Below are 20,101 nucleotides of genomic sequence, written 5' to 3' on the forward strand. Positions count from 1 at the left end.
GAGAAGCTTTACACATTGCAATCTATGAGCATCATGTCACTTGCAACAATGCTGGACCCTAGGTTCAAAGCAATCGGATTTTTTAGTCCTACAAAAGCAAATGAGGCTATAAAAAGGCTTACATCAGAGTGTGCTGCCATAATTGTCTCTGCAGCTCAACCATCAGCATCACAACCATCAACATCAGGACAGCCATCCACATCACAGGGGGCTGAACTTGTATCCCCAGGTAATGTCGTTTTTGGTTTTGAGGTCAATTTGGATTATTTACTACACACTCACTAACAAGGTCGTTGTTTTCTTCTCAGGTAACAGACTGTGGCGTCGTTTGGATGTGATGGAGTCAAGGGGAAGGCACAACCTTATGATGAACCAGATGCTACTGTGGAAGTCCAGCGGTATCTTGCCGAACAAAATATTGGGCGATTGGAGGACCCACTTCAATACAGGGAGAGACAGAAGATTAAATATCCACATCTGTATATGCTTGCTGTCAAGTATTTATGTACCCCGGCTTCATCTGTGCCATGCGAAAGGGTGTTTTCAAAGGCAGAAGTTGTGTCAAAAAAACGAAATCGCCTTAGCCCTAAAACAGTTGAGAAAATAATATTCTTGAATAAAAACTCCTGAAGTATATCCTGTTCATCATTTTCCTTGTTGCACGAGCAAAATCACAGTCCTCTGTCAAGTCACACAAGCACATCCACTCTGCCCAGTGAACCCAGACACTTCATAGTCCCTTTCATTTCAAGCCATCACGTTTATTACACTGTTATGTTGTACAATCATTACATACCACCAGAAAATACACATTATATTCATATAATGCATTAGTCTATGTGGAACTTTATTTTTCCTCCACCGTTATTTCTAAGCCTTAAATGGCGTATCACAGACCACATCAGGCACATCTGTGATGTATCTGCCTGTTTTACACTCTTTGGCCACCAGATGCCATTGTGAGCAAATGAAGCCTCGAGAAATGAACCCTTTAGTGAACCACTAGGCTGAAAAGCTTCGATGCTTCATGAGGCTTCATCTCGCCACCACTACCTATTCGTTCGCCTATTGTTTTTACCTACTATATAGTATGGAAGTATGCGATCTCGGGTTCAGCCTTGAGTATGCCATTTCGGATGCAGCCACTATACTGCAAAATGGCGTAGCGCGATTTGGGACGCACGAAGATACACCTCTCAGAAAACGTTTTAGATGTTTTTAAAATTACTTTTTGGAGCACTGGGGTCGCCAGACGGTAGTTTAATCTAACTTACTTTGTATAAAAAACCTCAAATTCGACCAAGGTCGATATTTTTCACTTCTTTTGCCTGTAGCTCAAAATTAGACCGTGCGCATTGCGACTCATTTAGCACACTGGTGAGCGCAGAATAGGAATATACAACTTGCAAAGTTATATGAGAGGAGAAAAAGATCTAACTTGCCATTTAGTTGATATTCTGGTTTCTTGTGCTTGTCTTCGCGCAGAGTAGTGTAGTAATAAAGTCACGGCAAGATATTTAAATCACGATAAAGATACTCAAACGCCAGCTATAAAAAAAACACCGCCCTCGCCGTGTCTGTGTGGCGGGTCGCAAACCACCCTCCGACCCTCGCCGTGTCTGCATGGATTTTTTAGTTTTTACGTCACCCATGCAAGTTTAATTTGCCACCCAGTACAGTAGGTGGCGAACGTGCTCATAGTTGTTCTCGCCATTGAACCAAAAGAAGAAAAAAATTGTTTCGATGAACATTAAACTGCGTAACGTAACCAGAAATTGAGAAAAAGGTCAAGAGAGAACGTCTTTAAGACAGGTTAGTGCTCTGAATGGATGCCATAGTTATGGGATGTCGTGCGCTAACACACAAACAAGCGCGTATGATAGTTCGATTACAAGGCGAATAGACACTTTGAAGAAATTCCAGCCTAGATGATTAAAAGGTTTGCAGAGTGATCGAAGTCCGTCCAGGGCAACTTGTATAAAGAGAGTTACGTTAGCCTACCGTTTAGTTTGTGGAAACAAATGAGTTCAATGGGTACAACAGTCTAGCTTATGTTGAAATTTAGCATACGAGCAGATTGATGCGTTTTTTATGACAAGATTGTATGTTAATAAATTCTTAATTTTCCATTTGATAGAGATTGCTCGTATTTTATTCCTGAAGATTTACATAAGCGTTAGGGCCATAGATATAAACAACTAGATGTCGCATTAGCATCTGTTTCCACGGGCCACTATACGTCGGTCGTCCGCCATATTGGAACGGTGCGAGCCGGTCTGTGTTGCCACGTCTGCGCCTTTGTAACTGTTGCTCCGGTTCGATTTATCAACAGGTTTGGAGTGGAAGGAAGGATTTTGTTATATATCTGTAAATCTTAATTTTATTTATGAATGTTAAGTTCTGTTATCTGGACTTGGGTCGTTAGGCTCGTGATGAAGGATTTTGTTTTTAACAAGCCGGACCATTAACACTCAAGAGCAAGCTGACTGTGTTTGATTATGAAAACATATTTGTTGTTGTGTAAACTCTAACGTTATATTTGCTACAGTAACATATTACAACAACGAAAGGGTATCCAATTTATCATTCTAGCAAACTGTGTCGTCAGTGGACCGTTCAAAGATGGCGGATGCGTCTATGTGCCTGGAGCGTTTGAATGAGGAGTCTAGTTATTGTATCTATATGTGCTTGGTTTTATTGCAATTAAATGTATTTCAATTCAAATAACTTTTGTAGGCCTATACTTATTGTTGACAAACCTTTTCTTTTTTATTGTTTTTGACAGATCTGTTTCTCCAAGCCACACAGAGATCAAGATTCATACCTTCAGTGAAGCCGGAATAATTTCTAATGTTACAAATGAAGAGGTACTTCATTCAAAAGTAGGAATAACACTTGAAAAGCGAGTTATGTGTGACGCAGTCCTGTTAAAATTCATTAAAGAGGAGAGTGAAGACATTAGAGACACCAGCGCAGTGAAAAATGAAGATACTGCAGAACAAAGAGGTCAGTATTCATTCTTGATTCTTCTGTAATTATTGGTGAGAAACATTAAAGTAAAATCAATTGATTCTCTGTGAATACTGTTATTTTATTAAGAATTTATTTTAGATTATTAGATTATTTGTTATAGATTGTATAATGTGAATATCACAGTCAAGTCATATATCACAAAAATTAGGGCTGTAAATGATATTTTTAATCTGATGTATCACATTCTTATTAATCGCATGCTTATTGTGAAAATTACAATTTGCTTTTGTTAAACGTGTATTTTGTCATCATTTACTCTATGCCACAAAGTTATACATCGGAACAAACCATGTGATCAAATTCAGTCACTTTGTACAGTCTGAAGGTTAATACATCGATCAATCTGGTGCATTTTGAGAGCAAAACTAAGTGATTAGATCTTTAATGATGAATTTTATGCTTTTGTAAACAATATTGTTATTATAAAAAGTGACTTATTTGCTTTTAATTATCTTTGACCTATCAAGGATTCATTTTTGGTCGAGCCCACTTAATTTTTAAAAGCGGTAGCCAAGGATAACCCAGACGTGAAGCCATTGACAGCTCACCTTAGTAACGGGTCGTTTTTCTGGTTAATGCGGTTCATTTCTCTGGATTCAACATTGTTGAAAATGAATATAGATGTTTGAACAAAATATATAACATTGTGCTCATGGTTTTTGAAAGTTTTAATGCAAAAATCATACATGTCGCATGTGTTCACACATTAATGTTGACAGCCCTAATAAAAATATGTATTTCTTTCGTTTGATTTTAGACCTTATGGAACTGGAAGAAACATGGGTATCAGTATGTCCTCGTTGTGGAAAGGCATTTAGAAGTAAAGAGCAACTTGTGAAGCACAAAAGAATCCACACTAGAAAAAAGCCTTTCACCTGCACGCAGTGTGAGAAAAGTTTCCCAAGCAAAGGAAGACTTGCTGATCATATGAAAATTCACTCTGCAGTGCGTCCATACACCTGTCCTCAGTGTGAAAAGAGTTTCACACATAAAAGTCATCTTGTTGTCCACATGAGAGTTCACACTGGAGAAAAGCCGTACACATGTCTGCGGTGTGAAATGAGTTTCTCAACAAAAGGAAAACATACTGAACACATGAGAACTCATACTGGAGAGAGGCCATACACGTGTCTTCAGTGTGGAAGGAGGTTTAGACAAAAATTTAGTCTAGATACCCACATGAAAATTCACACTGGAGAAAAGCCATTCACGTGTCTTCAGTGTGGAAAGAGTTTCAGACAAAACAGTGGTCTTTGGGCCCACATGAAAATTCACAATGGAAAGCGCCTGTATTCATGCCTGCAGTGTGAAAAGAGTTTCACGCAAAATAGCCATCTTGAGATCCACACGAGAATTCACACCGGAGAGCGCCCGTGCACATGTCCTCAGTGTGGAAAGCGTTTCAGACAACAAAGTAATCTTAAGATCCACAAGAGAATTCACACCGGAGAGCGCCCGTATGCATGTCTTCAATGTGAAATAAGTTTCACACAAAAACACAGTCTTGATAAGCACGCAAGAATTCACGCTGGAGAGTGCCCATACGTATGTCTTCAGTGTGAAATAAGTTTTGCACAAAAAAGACATCTCGAGAAACACGCGAGAATTCACGCTGGGGAAAAGCCGCACGCATGTCTTCACTGTGAAAAGAGTTTTAAACACAAAAGTGTTCTTAAGAACCACATCAGAATTCACACTGGAGAAAAGCCATATGCATGTCTTAAGTGTGGAAAGAGTTTCAGACAAAAAGGTCATCTAGAGGAACACATGAAAACTCACACTGGAGAACGGCCTTACTCGTGTTCTCTGTGTGGAAAGAGTTTTAAACACAAAAGTTATCATAAGAAACACATGAGAATTCACACTGAAGATGATGTATAATGTAAAAGCAATTCAGAGGACCATGTAAGAATTGACACTATTACAGTCCTCTGTGGAAAGAGTTTCACACAAAAAGGCAGTCTTGAGTCGGAGCCTTGTGGCCGTGTGGACAGTGCGACCCCAGTTCAAGTCCCGGCTCGTGGTCCTTTCCCGATCCTGCCCTCTCTCCTCCCCATCACTTCCTGTTTGTCTATACTGTCCCTGTCAAAAGAAGGCAGTCTTGAGAAACGCACAAGAACTCGAGACGTAGAGCGCTCCTAACCATGTCTTTTGTGTTTAACAGTGGCTCCGTTCTCACCGTCAGTGTTTAGGGTTGACATTACATTTCATTACACATTTTATTTGGACTAAGAATGTCATGTGGTGGTGACGTACATATTGCAACATGCAGGTTTTCTGTATTTACTTTGTGCATTTACTTAGATCATTATAGGAAAAGTCTGTGATGTAACATTATAGATTTTAGCATTTTGATTCGTATTCTTTTATTTGACCTGGTGTTGCATTTTAAGTTGTATTTCATAATTTCATTTATACAATGAGAAGGAAAATAAAACTTATAAGACAACAAACGTGTTTCTTTTTTCGACTTCTTTCCATTTAAAAGTATTTTGGTCCGTCTCGAGATTGTACTTGAAGTGTCACATGAGTCTCAAATGCACTTTTTAAATGGAGATAAGAATATCCACTTCTCTCTGTTAATAAGATTTGATCCAGTATTCATGTTTTTGACATATGTGACCCTGGACAACAAAACCAGTCTTATGGGTAATTTTTCGAAATTGAGATTTTTACATCATCTGAAATCTGAGTAATTAAGCTTTCTATTGATGTATGGGTTGTTAGGATATGACAATATATTGTGGTGACAAACGTTTAAAACTCTGGAATGTGATGGTGCAAAAGAATCAAAATATTGAGAAAATTGCCTATGACGTTGTTAATCAGAGGCGCTGTAGCAGGCCATCCACTCACACGTTTTTATATACTGTATTTAGGGTAGGGAATTTACAAAATAGCTTCATGGAACATACTTAACATCCTAATGATTTTTGGCATAAAGAAAAATCTATCATTTTTACCCATACAATGTATTTTTGGCTTTTACTAAAAAATATGCCTGTGCTACTTAAGACTGGTTTTGTGATCCAGGGTCACATACAGGTGCTGGTCATATAATTAGAATATCATCAAAAAGTTGATTTCACTAATTCCATTCAAAAAGTGAAACTTGTATATTATATTGATTCATTACACACAGACTGATATATTTCAAATGTTTATTTCTTTTAATTTGATGATTATAACTGACAACTAATGAAAATCCCAAATTCAGTATCTCAGAAAATTAGAATATTACTTAAGACCAATACAAAGAAAGGATTTTTAGAAATCTTGGCCAACTGAAAAGTATGAACATGAAAAGTATGAGCATGTACAGCACTCAATACTTAGTTGGGGCTCCTTTTGCCTGAATTACTGCAGCAATGCGGCGTGGCATGGAGTCGATCAGTCTGTGGCACTGCTCAGGTGTTATGAGAGGCCAGGTTGCTCTGATAGTGGCCTTCAGCTCTTCTGCATTGTTGGGTCTGGCATATCGCATCTTCCTCTTCACAATACCCCATAGATTTTCTATGGGGTTAAGGTCAGGCGAGTTTGCTGGCCAATTAAGAACAGGGATACCATGGTCCTTAAACCAGGTACTGGTAGCTTTGGCACTGTGTGCAGGTGCCAAGTCCTGTTGGAAAATGAAATCTGCATCTCCATAAAGTTGGTCAGCAGCAGGAAGCATCAGAAGCGTCTCGCCTGGGCTAAAGACAAAAAGGACTGGACTGCTGCTGAGTGGTCCAAAGTTATGTTCTCTGATGAAAGTAAATTTTGCATTTCCTTTGGAAATCAGGGTCCCAGAGTCTGGAGGAAGAGAGGAGAGGCACAGAATCCACGTTGCTTGAGGTCCAGTGTAAAGTTTCCACAGTCAGTGATGGTTTGGGGTGCCATGTCATCTGCTGGTGTTGGTCCACTGTGTTTTCTGAGGTCCAAGGTCAACGCAGCCGTATACCAGGAAGTTTTAGAGCACTTCATGCTTCCTGCTGCTGACCAACTTTATGGAGATGCAGATTTCATTTTCCAACAGGACTTGGCACCTGCACACAGTGCCAAAGCTACCAGTACCTGGTTTAAGGACCATGGTATCCCTGTTCTTAATTGGCCAGCAAACTCGCCTGACCTTAACCCCATAGAAAATCTATGGGGTATTGTGAAGAGGAAGATGCGATATGCCAGACCCAACAATGCAGAAGAGCTGAAGGCCACTATCAGAGCAACCTGGGCTCTCATAACACCTGAGCAGTGCCACAGACTGATCGACTCCATGCCACGCCGCATTGCTGCAGTAATTCAGGCAAAAGGAGCCCCAACTAAGTATTGAGTGCTGTACATGCTCATACTTTTCATGTTCATACTTTTCAGTTGGCCAAGATTTCTAAAAATCCTTTCTTTGTATTGGTCTTAAGTAATATTCTAATTTTCTGAGATACTGAATTTGGGATTTTCATTAGTTGTCAGTTATAATCATCAAATTAAAAGAAATAAACATTTGAAATATATCAGTCTGTGTGTAATGAATAAATATAATATACAAGTTTCACTTTTTGAATGGAATTAGTGAAATAAATCAACTTTTTGATGATATTCTAATTATATGACCAGCACCTGTATAAGGTATGAAATAATTACTATCCCTGTTATACAATTTTTTGCAATTTCCATTATAATGTAAACACAAGAATCATTTACATTAATACATTATAGTTAATTAAGATTTGATAGTGTTTCTTGTTGTGTAAACATAAATAAATATTTGTTTATCACTTTTCACAAATATATATTTTTTATGTTTATTTTTTATAGTTTGATAAATGTAAATATGTAGCACGAAAACTTAAGTTTTTATCCATTCTGTATTGATTTTAAAGATTTAAACATGTGATGACAGTCATAATATGACTCTTGTTTTTGACCTCTAATATAAAACTGTTAAAACATCTCTGCTATACTGCAAAAATGACGGTTAATTATTGTTTGTTAAATGATCTGGGAATGTATTATTATTATTTTCCTGTATTGTTTCTTTTGTTAAAATATACTGATTAATACAGTGTTTCTAAAAACGTTATTTTGCCGCGTCAGTGAGGTCAGAGGGTCATGGTGAATGACGTCATGCGCTAAAGATGGCGGACGGGTGAGTTCACAGCACACAAACATTCACTTTATCGAGTAGATTTATGACATAAGTCAACTGTGTAGAAGTATTAGTAATAACAATGGTGTAATTGGTGCGCAGTTGTTTTAAATACATGTTTCTGGTGTTTTTCCATTTATGTGTTATATTGGCGGATGTGAAGGAGGAAGTCAAATGGGTTTGTTTACAAAAATCTTGTCTGAGTCATGAACAAACATGCAGGACATTAACGATAGATTTATTTGTGTATTATTAATACAAAAACACAGCGAATATGGATAAACTGTATTACAGTAAATGATGTGAATGGGGTAAATGATGCGAAGCCTAACGAGTCACAGATTGTTCCAGAACGTCAGCGTTAAATCACATTGTTTACACGCGTTATGCCGTACGGGCATTTGTCATGTGTCCGTCATGTACGTAGTAATAATTCAAGAAAGTTATATCAAAACTTAGAAGAGAAAATAGAGTTGAAATTTCACTTGACCCTGAGTAAACATCAGCATTTCGCCTTGTGCAAAACAACAACCTGGCACTTCATTATTTAAAAGAGCTACATTTCTCTTTTTGGTGTTTTAAGTTATTGGCTCTCCTTGTGTCTTTTACATTACTTTTCACCCTGTTCATCTTTTGTACTATCCCTTAACTAATAAAGCATCCATTTGCAAGTCACAACAACATTCTTTTTGTTTAATTCTTTTTTTTTAACTCATGACATCATCGTCTAAGAAATATGATGAAGATTACTACACATTTTCTACAGTTTGAGTTCTGAAGTTGCTGGACCGACTCAGATTTTGTAATATGTGATGATTGTTAATGACATGAATCATGTGTAATGTGATCATAGAGAAGGAGGATGGTGGGGGGGCTGGCTAACACAGAGCTTCCAGACCGTCAAAGATAAGGTGAGAATTCAGACTGATAATCCAGATCACATGCATAAGGCTAAAATGCTTATTGCTTACGTTTTCAGCCGGTTCCAAGTGATTTTGTACTTCAATAGATCTTTTCCTTCAAATGATATAATCAGCATAACAATGAGTATTATAATGAATATAGATCTTATTTACATGACTTAAAAGGGCCTGTTGTCCTTTTGTTTTTATGACCACTGTCATAAAGTTTGTGCTAATCCGGTTGAAAAGAGTTTTGTACTTCAATGATACGATAAAAATCAATATTTTAAAGGATTTGTCATGTTCCATGTCACAATTGTGTGTATGTAGAAGCAGTGTAAAATCATATTTATTTACATTTATTCATTTGTCAGATTTGTTGTTCATGCTATGAAATTTAATTTATAGTTGAATAAAACTCAGACCTTTGGACCCCACTTTAGGATTAATCTTTTTAAGCGTATTTATACGTTTATATTGTATTTATAAAAGTTAATTCTGCAAGATTTTTCTGGGCCTGATGCAGAATAGAATAGGTGTTGTGGGCAGTATGTCAGTTTTTAGTTGATTCGATGTGTTACCTCCATAATATAGTCTTCATGTTTGACTTATGCTTCAGCTCCCCTGCATCACATGTGTTCTCTTAGTCCAGGATTCACACTAAATTTCTTCCTATACATGATCTCTTGTCTCAACAGTCAGCTGAGGCATTAGAATTTATCAAACGGGACCTGACAGAATTCTCCAGCGTGGTCCAACATGACGCGACGTGCTCTATTGTTGCCACAGCGAACGTCGTAAAGAACAAACTGGCAGTAAGTAGACCGTTTTACGCCATACTATAAAAATCCACGCACACACAAAAAACTAGTTGATACATCTCAAAGGTTGTTCACTAAAGTCACAAATTCATGTTTTGATTTTTAGGTGGAAGGTTCATCAGAAACCGCAGAAAAAGTGAAGAAAAGCATTTCTAATGTTTTGGGCGTGATCACAGACACTTTGTCCCCTCCCCCAGACATGACCATTGACTGTGATGTCATAACGCTGGTAGCCACGCCCACAGGCACAACGGAGGTGTACGACAGCAGCAAGGTCAGGCCCAGTCGTCTGTACAGCTCCTCAGCGAGCACTAGAATGTTCTGATATCTATATACAGAAATAATAGCGGCTGCTGTATTTCTACAGGCCGCTGTGGAACATGCGTTTTTTATGTAAACAGATTTTTTTATTATTGGTCATGATGATCTCGAACAAAATAGTATTTCTTAATTCTTCCTTTTGTTTTTGTGTAAAATTTGACATGGACGTGTTTTGACAGGTTGCGTACGATTCCCTTATGTATTGTGAAACCGTCCAGTAAATAGATTCAAACTTTAACTGAAGCAAAGCATCCGTATTTTGTTTTTGATTGACATGTTCTGGATTTGTTGTCAGGCTCGACTCTACAGCCTCCAGGCAGATCCTGCGACATACTGCAATGAACCTGACGGTATGTAACCGCCACGTCTTTCATCTCTGAAACATGGTCATCAGTTGTGGTCTGTCTTGAATGTCTGATGTGTAATTCGTAGACTCGTCTCTTTCCAGGCCCTCCACAACAGTTTGATGCCTGGCTGTCCAGTTTCAGTCTGGAAGAGAGAAAAGCAGAAATCTCTGAATTGCTGGTCAATAGTCCAGCCATCAGAGCTCTCTACACTAAAATGGTATGAAACGTTTGCCATCCTTTATTTATTTGACTGTTTAGTGTTGTTCCTTATTCGTTAAACTGAAATAATAATAGGTAGATAAGTTTGTTACATTTCATTTTCTGTCCATTTCAGGTGCCTGTAGCAGTAGCACACTCAGAGTTCTGGCAGCGGTACTTCTATAAGGTTTTCCAGTTGAAGCAGGTACAGTGGATCTGTGTTTAATACTCACATGCAAGGGTTTAAGGATTTTATCTGAACACAGAGCTCAGACGCTGAAACCGGTAGTGACATCGGTCTGAATGACACAGAATGTTTATTTACAGATTCTTTGTTGAGTTTGCATATCTGCTTTTAACTGTTTGTCGGTGTGGAAGATTTTTAAGTTACATGTTACTGCCACCTGCTGGTTGGGATGTGTACCTACAGTAGATTTACAATCAATCATGTTATGCATGAATCAAAATGTTATGCAGTTTAATGCAGTTTTCATAGGCGCTTCTCACAGCTTTTCATTGTTTTAAAGCAGCTGTCCAGAAAACCCCATCAGGCAATAAATAAAGATATAGACCACTTCACAAGATGTTAACACTGGTCCAGAAGCAATTTGGTTTCATTTTTTAAAATTCTGCATATATAATTAAGTCTTAAAGACGATTGTTTAACATTTTAATTCTTTGTAAATGTTCTATTGGTTGTATTCTGTTTGTGCAGTGTTTAACTGAAACAGAATGTTTTTCTGGACCAGCATTGTTTACATTTTCTGAAGTGCTCTGTAGAAGTAATAATAAAGAATAATAATAGAACTAAGGATATTTAATAAGAAAAAATATAATTATAAAAAGCCAAATATTCATAAAATAGATTCTATCATAGAATACATGGTGTGAATCTTCCAAGAAATGTTAAGAATCATAAAAGAATCAACAAAACAATGTTTACACCCATAACTATTTGGTAGGACTGATAGTGATGTGATTTGATGATTACTGGTGGGTTTTGAGGTGAATTTTCTCTGGCTTTATATGGTGTGTGTGTTTGTAGGAAGAGGCCAGGAGGGTGGCATTAAAGCAGAGAGCAGAACAGACGGCTCACTCTGAGAATCTCGGTTGGGAGGAAGAGGATGAAGAAGGTCTGATCTAAAGATTTTATATCAAAATTAAATGAAGAGTTTATTTCCAAAATGTGAACTCCGTATTTTTCTTTTTAAATCATGTTTTTTTTTTGTGCATTCCAATTAATATCAATCAAACTGCAGTTGCCACGATAGCTAAAAAAATACAGCTAACTAACACAACAAAAACTTGATAATATAATAAAAAAACATGATTTTTGAAACAATTAGTTTAGAGAGTTATCTCATTTCGGAAACAAACTCTTCAAATATATATTTTCAATATGTCACTGTAACAAAGTTTGAAGTAAACGGGAAGAAGGAGGCTGGAACCGCAAACGCTAAACTTTTTAATAAAATAAACAATCAACAAAACGAAAGTAAAGTGCCAACAGCTCCCTCACGGTCGACTGCCGGCCACACAAATATAATAAAACATAACATAAAATCCAGGCCTGGTTCTCGCTCGTCCTTCACTGCTGTCGCTCCTCCTTTTATGCTTCCGGAGCTCCTCTGTGAGAGATGCGAGACCGGTGCAACGTGCAGTTATCACTCGCGTCACCGGCCTCGCGCCGTTCCCTCATGGCCCTCGTCCCGCTCTGCTTGTCACACTCACCTTTCTTTCTCTTTCTCTCTCTCTCTCTCTCTCCAGGTGAGTTTCTCGGGGCTACGTCTACATCTCGATTAGATTTCACCCCCCCTTGTGAGGAGGCACCAGAGACCACTCCAGAAAGAACCTCACCCCCTCAGGGGGTGGCTTCCCCCAGCAACGTAACATCTGACGTCACCCCCTCTGCGAGCAGCGACAGCGTCAGTTTCCCCACCCAGATCGAGAACCAGTCGGACCCCGTCACCATCAGAGTGACCCAGACACCGCCTGCTGAGGAACAGCTCTCAATCAAACTCTCAGAGGTCAGCGTGCTGGACATGGTCCCAGAGGAGAGACCGTCAAAGCGTGAAGAGACCACCAAAGAGGAGGTACCTCAAGATCTCCGAGTGTTTGAGCTTAACTCGGATAGTGGCAAATCTACACCCTCCAATAACGGCAAGAAAGGTGAGGTGGAGTTTAATCATTCCGGTTCCGCTTCGTCGTCACGAAATTTGATCAGTTGCACGTGTTCTTGAGACTTGACTAAATGAAATATTCCAGCACAAGAAGGCTCCAACGAGACCTGTCAGTGCTTGCAGATGTCTCAGTTTGGCACAGTTTCCATCCTGGATGCTTTCAAAATTTTGATGCAAAACGAAAGATTTGCTTGAACATTAAAATGAAAATTGAATGCATGTGATATAATAAATGAAGTGTTGTTATAATCCAATACAGACAACAAATGCTAATTTTATGTGTGCAGGTTCAAGTACAGATGTGAGTGAAGACTGGGAGAAAGATTTTGATCTGGATATGACAGAAGAGGAGGTCCAGATGGCTTTGTCTAAAATAGATGCAACAGAAGAGGTTTGTTGTTCACCGAAAGTGTTTTTTGATCATTTTTAAAACGGCAAAAACATGCTTGACGTGTAATTAAATGGTTTTTATGACATTATGTCTTCACCAGTTGGAGGATGAGGACTGGGAAAACTGGGAATGATAACCTGGTGGTGGGATTGCTGGCTTGACATCAATGCGAGACGTTGGTGTTCACCAAACGAACCATGCTTATGTATTTAACTCCTAGTCCACAGCCACATCTGCTCATTCAAGTGAACAGGTCACCCCCTCTCGAATGACATTCACATCCAAGATAAACACACATCTACCAGGCTCATCTGAAGTATGTCCTTTAACCGTGGCGATGAAGAGTTGAAACACTAAGTCTGTTCAGAGAAGTATTGGTTAATGCGGAGGGATCATTTTTACTTGCCCTATGTAAATTCATGTTATTCTTCTTTTAAGATTACAGCGAGAAATGGAAATGAATTACTAGAGCTCCTGATTAGCTGTATTATATGACGCTGTTCATCGTTCTTATAGAATTAGAAAATTCTTCTCATGAAAACATAAATAAGTTATGTTTTTGTTCTCTTTACGTACTAACACCTTTAGTCATATACAAGTTATTCTAGCATTGAGATTGAGAATGGGAACGAAGTTACGCCTTTTTCGCTCTGCTGGTCTTTCATGGCCTTGTTCAGTGTTGTGTGGAATTAAAGAAAGGGTATGCAAAAGTAAAAAAGTGAATATTTCAGTAAACACAACCAGTCGCTTCTTGTACTGTCCACTTTCTTTTTCTGTCCTCTCTGTATGCGTGTCAAGTTTCTTCTCAAATTTGTTTGAAAACTCATAAAAATATGGCCAATTCGTCTTTTATCAGAGAAGGTCATGGGTTCACGATTAGCCTGGTTTGGTTTAAGATGCAAACCATTCTGATGTACCGGGGATTCTGACTTGTGTAAAGGTAGCCTAGAAAAACTGCTCATTTTTGGAATACAGCATACAAATTAAGAAATTGTAAACTATACTGCTGTCTTCAGAATGCCTTGTCGCAAGTAATGCTGTATGTCTAAAGTATTTATTTAGTCCTTAATTTCGATTTATAATCTGTGTTAATAATGATTATCATGCTTGTCAATATTTTTTACAACTATATTGTCCTCTATTTTTCCAATGAGCATCACCATTAAATGCAATATCATGCAAATTGGGGATTTGTTTAAATATCTGTTGTTTAAATATCTATTTTGATGTTTTCAACAACGCGTTTTTTTTTTACGAAAGATGTAAAAGATAACCACAGCTTCTGCCAAAACTTCAGGTTTAGCGTTACTACTTGACCATAAAACATGTACACTGGATCCCCTTAAACAAACTATGAAACTTTTAGTAATTTTAAGTATTTACATTTTTTTTATTGCTACTTGTCATTTTTACTGAAACGATATTAAGTAGGCCTATCATAGACGATGCAACAGCAGCGACGCCATATTGGTCCAGGCACATTGTCTTATAAACGGTGAAAGTGAATGGGGGACTGCTGTTTTTCTAAATAATAAAAACATTACCCTTTATATTTAAAATATATTTCAAAGGCTTACGTGGAGTGCAAAAAATGCTGTGTTTTCATAATGTCTGATTGGTCGGTCGTTCCTCTCTTTTTTTATTGAATAACAATATTATTGTAACCAATACAATTAGTGTAACCAAATTTATATACAAAACAAAACAAAACAAAACAGACAAACAAAAAAGATATTACGAAAAAGTAATTAAAAATTAAAAATTTTGCTAGGGGAATAAGCAGTTATATAAATGCATGAAAATAGTTACATGCCTGTAGAATATGACAAGCTTTCTGTGGTTTTTGGAGGGTAAGATTAAGTTAACTAGTAGATTTTTTCTTCCTTAAATGCTTTAAAGCATGGTTTTCCACCAGAAAATGTACATTTATGAATACAGAATTTAGCCATTAAAATAATCAAATTAATCAAATAAGTGTGGATTTGTTTGTCTTTCTGGTTGACAAACCTAACAATACATGTTTCCATTGTAAAATGAAATTTCTATCAATATTTTCAACAAGAAAGTTAAGTAAATTTTGCCAAACAACAACAACAACAAAAGCAGCACCAAAACAAATGAATAGGGTCTCTAATCAGGAATTACATAGGCTACAACTAACATTTATATCCTTTCTAAACTTACATGAGCAAAAACATATGTGGTGTGGTCACATGTGGTTTTGGTTCGTGTGAATCCCATGATGAGATCACATGTGAAACGTGAAATTCTTGTGGGTTTTCTGTAAGGGCTTGATTTCCTGGCTGGTATCCATGTTTATTTTCGATTGGATTTGATTTTTCAGTTTAAGGGCACCTTCATTTGGTTAAAAGATATCTTAAAACTATTTATAAAAATCATCATTTAAGTTTTTGTAATCGCTCAACAGACAGACAGGTTCGGCTAGTTCTATTACGGGACACCAGAGGGCAGACTCGGCACAAAACTGCGGATCCAGACAGTTTGTCTTGGCATGTAAAACAGGTTCAGTCTCTGGAAAACATTGTTTTTAATAGATAGGGTATTTTTTCAGCATTTAATATACCTACTTGAATGTATTTTTATTAATATTCAGATGCCATACGGTATACGGATCATTTGTATACATTAAACTCAGCAGACGCATGCAGAATATGATTTGCATCTGTTTGTGGATCTGGTGTTTGTTTGGTATCTGTTGTGCTGATCTGGATGTGTAGCTATATTGTATAATCGTGTACTTATATTTGGGATTGGTGAAGAATATGCAACTGCATCTGATTTTGCATGAAAAGTAGCTTTTTAAATCTTTATATTAGCCTACTTTCCTCCGTTTCTCACCCGCCAATCAGCGTAGAAGTTGTGTGTGTGTGTGTTATGAGAAAGTTAGTGAATTGAAAAATGTAGTTATTGAGCATAAGTGAATTGGAAAGAGAACAACGTTCGAAATAAGAATGAAGCAGGAAAAGGCGTGGCTGTTCATTATCCCGTTCCTATACATTTAACCAAGCCAATTAAAAATAACGAGATTCTTAATGAACTCTCCTCATCGCTCACTCTCAGCTCTTTAACTTTCCCATCACACTAAAACCCGTTCAGTTCCTTCAGACTCTTTCAGACCCTCCACTCCAGTGTTTTCACCTGAAGAGGCCTTCAGCGGGTTACACACACACCTGCTTCTTCTTCTGTGAAGTGTTTTTGTCTGAATGCTGTTGATGTTTGCCTGCTTTTGTTCTTTTAGCTGGGAACCTTCATGTATCCCAGCATGCACTGCTGTCGCATAGGCTGTATCAGACATTTGAGTGGACCGTGACTGAGGTGGGCGTTGGGAGGAAACTCAACATAAATGCTCTATATTTTAGTAAACGCATGCATTATATCAGTGTGAACTTTTATTTTCCTTAAATAAATTAAGAGGAGATTTTTCCTATATGATTTGTTATGTTTTATACAAGCAAATTTGTAACATTTCTCTAACGTTTTCCACCAGTTTAGATGGGTTTTTCCTACTGAGCTTGCTGCAGTGCATCATGGGATTGCATTCTCGGTGAAGAACGCATGCAGTGTTGCTTTAGAAGTTGGCCACAAGAAGGTATCTTTGAAGGCGGCGTAATTATTTTGCCTACCACATGCTTCTTAAAATGTCTTTCTACCATCGGCAGCTCTCTATGTTCTGGAACCGAGTCCGTGTGAGATCGGAACCGCGGCCGCGGGGCTCCTGCAGTAACGTTTAAAACTAATAAAGTCACTTATCGCATTTAACCAAATTAGAAACCTGTTTTCGGAGGGCCTTTAATGGTTTATGTCTGGAGCGGTAATTCAGAGCTGGCCATCGTGGCGCACATTAGTGGTCTGCATCGCTTGGGTTGGCATCTCTCTCTGGGTTTGATTGCCATCTTTTGGAATTGATTTACCCGCCGTTGCCAGCGTTTGCTTTAGTTAAGATCAGTGTGAAGTAGTTGACGTGGCAGAGATGCGTGTTTGTGTGGCTTGGCAGAACTCAAGCGCACAGCCTGTGATTTTCTCCGTGGGTTTGGCATCGCTCGTATGCTGTGTTCTCATTACACGTTAGTTTCTGGATTTAAAATGCGCTCGTCACAACTTCAAATGTCAGGGCGGTAATGAGATTTATTGTGGATGTGCAGGACTTTAGATCTGCTTGCATTGAGTGATTCAAGCATGAACCTCATTCTTTCCTCCTGTTGCTTTGTGAAGTTTGTGTCACAATTTTTTATTGGGTGCAATCACAGTCGTTGGAAATTAAACATTTGGTTCATTTCATTGAATTATTTATAAAGCGCCAATAAAAAACAACATGAGTTGACCACTGTGCTGTATAAAACCATGTTTTGTCTGTTTCTTAGTTACTCTCACTTGAGTACAGCCTCTATAAACTGACTTGCAGATCTTTTCTCAGTAATCACAGAAAACGTAAAAAGACGCAAAAATGAACTAACTTACTAACTAGGTTCTCCATGAGCAGAATATTCAAACCCCAAACTGGGAGGCATTCGGATAAGACTAGGAGAACGGTTACCATAGAAACAGTGCTTCTCATCTTTATTCAGTTTTGCGTCATCTGTGTCCCCCAGACAGACGCATCCTCCCTCTTACTCTCTAATGGATATAGCGTTACATTACTTTGATTGAAAATCTGTCGTTTAATGGATGTGTTCTTTATTGCCATCTGTTTACCGCGTGTGAATGGACCTGTTGCCATTCAAGCAATGAAAAATGTGACTGTGATGACTGTACGAAACATTGCCAGCAAATCTGGCGGTTCTGCTGTGTTGGTTTCTAGCTGGCTCGGGCTGGTAGTTTAGCATCATTATTACAAATCCATGGACACGGAATTAAGCCGAAAGCTTTTTAGATTTCCAGAGAATTGGAATGTTTCTGATACACAGCGTACTACACATCTCTTGCCCACTATGCTCATTATACTTTGGCTGATTTGATTATGATTTACTCTACCAATAAGAGTCGTAGAGTGTAATACTCTTGATTCTTTAAACGTATTCTACAAACCCTAAAACCAGTGCCAAAAATGCCCCCAGACCCAAACTAGTCCAGGTGAAAACTGCCCACTGGTGCAGTCAAGATCAACTTGGTTTTTCTAAACATGTCTTTCTACAGACAGGCAAAGAGTGATCTTAATTTATATTCCATCCTATCAAATCCGTCTCTTATACTCTCTGCGTTTTTCTGTAAGTTTGCTGTTTTGGGATTTTCTGTAAGTGCTCCAGTCTCTGTTTCCTCTTTCTCTTTTTCTAGACTTGTGATGGATAACAGAGCTCATGGCACTGGAAGACTGCTTTATTATTACCAATATCGCCTCTTTTCTCCTCTGTAAACATGAATGGGAGGAGAATAGGAATGTTGCCAGCGGCGATGGAGCCCTGCTTGCCACTGAGGAATCCTGGGAATGTTTCCTCTAATCTGACAAAAATGGCAGACAAAGAGTCTCTTTTGCTCTCCTCAAAGCCCCGGAGGGGCAGACACCATTTTCAAGCATCTTGTGAATATCGTGTGTGTCCTCCTGAGCGCTCGGAAAGATGAGAAAGTGTTTGGGAAAGTTAGGCTGGTTGAAAGGATTAAGGATGAAGTTTAGCCGCTAAACTGCGGCGGTGATCGAAATATTCCATGAACTGGAATACTTTTCATTTTGGATCTGGATCTATTTGGATCTAATTCACCCTAAAATGCTATTTAATTACTACACAAACTAGCTATAATGGGTTTATACTGGGAATCGTAATGTGCTCATGCCAGCTTTCATTTGCTCTTTAAAGGAGTAGTGCACTAAAAAAAATGTAGTTGTCATTAACAACCATCATGTCATTCCAACCCTGTATTATTATCTTTCTTACATGAAACATTTAATTACATGTTAAGCACAGTTACTAGTCCGATCCTTATACTAAATGTTAACGCTTTAGACAATGTACCGCATAATTAAAGAGGTCATATGACACGTCTAAAACGAATATTATGGTTTGTTTTAGATGTAATCCAATTACATCTAAATTACATCTAAGTGTTTAATCAATTTAAGGTTAAAAAACGCTGTATTTTCCACATACAGTGCATGTTTGTACCTCCTCTTTGCCCCTCCTCTCTGAAACTATTTGTAAACAACAATCCTAAATTCAAATAAAAATGCATACTAAAGTCAAAAGTCTAATTTACAGTTGACAGACAGTCTTCATTCGTTCCGTTTTGCTTGCACAAAAACTGAACACATCATTTCCCCTTATTTCATGTTTGCTAAAACAATGAAGATGAATGAATGAATGCTAAGATTTTTGTATAGCATACTGTAAGTCATGCATACCACGTTAAATTCAAATAGTTCCCCTTAGTTTTAAAATACGTACAGTATAAATATTTTTTGAATTTCCTGACTTCATTCCTCAAACTTTGCATATTGTTCCCCTTTAACTACAGATAGGTACTATAGAGGTACATTATTGTTACAATTAGTTACGGTGTAAATCTTGTTTAATTATGCGGTACATTGCGGCCCTTAATCTAAAGCGTTACCTACTAAATTATTGTATGTGTAGAGAAGACCTGGAATAGAGCACTTGAGTCATATTCATGATCACTTGTTGTGTGAAAAAGAGCTTGGACATTTGATTTGAAGCCGAGTGGCGGGACAAGCACCACAGCCCACAGGATATCAGAACCCCAGACGAAGCCCAACCAGGCATAAATTTACCAGCAATCAGCAACCCGGAGACTACCCAGCTGCAGCAAGCAGTAGAA

General features: G+C 38.1%; 2 protein-coding genes across 3 annotated transcripts; both read left to right on the top strand.

Moving 5' to 3' along the window:
* Nucleotides 1–761: 761 nt before the first annotated feature.
* LOC130547034 (gastrula zinc finger protein XlCGF52.1-like) lies at nucleotides 762–5,500 on the top strand. Of its 2 annotated transcripts, none has more exons than XM_057322668.1 (3): nucleotides 762–1,812; nucleotides 2,786–3,006; nucleotides 3,791–5,499. In XM_057322668.1, the coding sequence occupies exons 2-3, from the start codon at nucleotides 2,910–2,912 to the stop codon at nucleotides 4,912–4,914; spliced, it is 1,221 nt and encodes a 406-aa protein (XP_057178651.1). In that variant the 5' UTR covers nucleotides 762–1,812; nucleotides 2,786–2,909; the 3' UTR covers nucleotides 4,915–5,499. The 2 variants fall into 2 exon arrangements, with proteins under 2 accessions (XP_057178651.1, XP_057178650.1); XM_057322667.1 differs by lacking the exon at nucleotides 762–1,812 and adding an exon at nucleotides 1,833–1,939 and having other exon boundaries at nucleotides 3,791–5,500.
* A 2,609-nt stretch (nucleotides 5,501–8,109) lies between these two features.
* Nucleotides 8,110–15,278, top strand: bsdc1 (BSD domain containing 1). The gene is made up of 11 exons (XM_057322793.1): nucleotides 8,110–8,155; nucleotides 9,009–9,066; nucleotides 9,756–9,872; nucleotides 9,985–10,152; nucleotides 10,495–10,549; nucleotides 10,648–10,763; nucleotides 10,881–10,949; nucleotides 11,790–11,877; nucleotides 12,512–12,913; nucleotides 13,212–13,315; nucleotides 13,416–15,278. The coding sequence occupies exons 1-11, from the start codon at nucleotides 8,145–8,147 to the stop codon at nucleotides 13,446–13,448; spliced, it is 1,221 nt and encodes a 406-aa protein (XP_057178776.1). The 5' UTR covers nucleotides 8,110–8,144; the 3' UTR covers nucleotides 13,449–15,278.
* Nucleotides 15,279–20,101: the final 4,823 nt, after the last annotated feature.

The sequence above is a fragment of the Triplophysa rosa genome, linkage group LG23 (assembly GCF_024868665.1).
Source record: "Triplophysa rosa linkage group LG23, Trosa_1v2, whole genome shotgun sequence".
Taxonomy (NCBI): Eukaryota; Metazoa; Chordata; class Actinopteri; order Cypriniformes; family Nemacheilidae; genus Triplophysa; species Triplophysa rosa.

Coding starts and splice junctions, on each gene's coding strand:
- LOC130547034 (XM_057322667.1), top strand. Junction 3,007..3,790: donor AGATACTGCAGAACAAAGAG/GTCAGTATTCAT, acceptor GTTTGATTTTAG/ACCTTATGGAACTGGAAGAA.
- bsdc1 (XM_057322793.1), top strand. Junction 10,153..10,494: donor AGGTGTACGACAGCAGCAAG/GTCAGGCCCAGT, acceptor ATTTGTTGTCAG/GCTCGACTCTACAGCCTCCA. Junction 11,878..12,511: donor GGAGGAAGAGGATGAAGAAG/GTCTGATCTAAA, acceptor CTCTCTCTCCAG/GTGAGTTTCTCGGGGCTACG.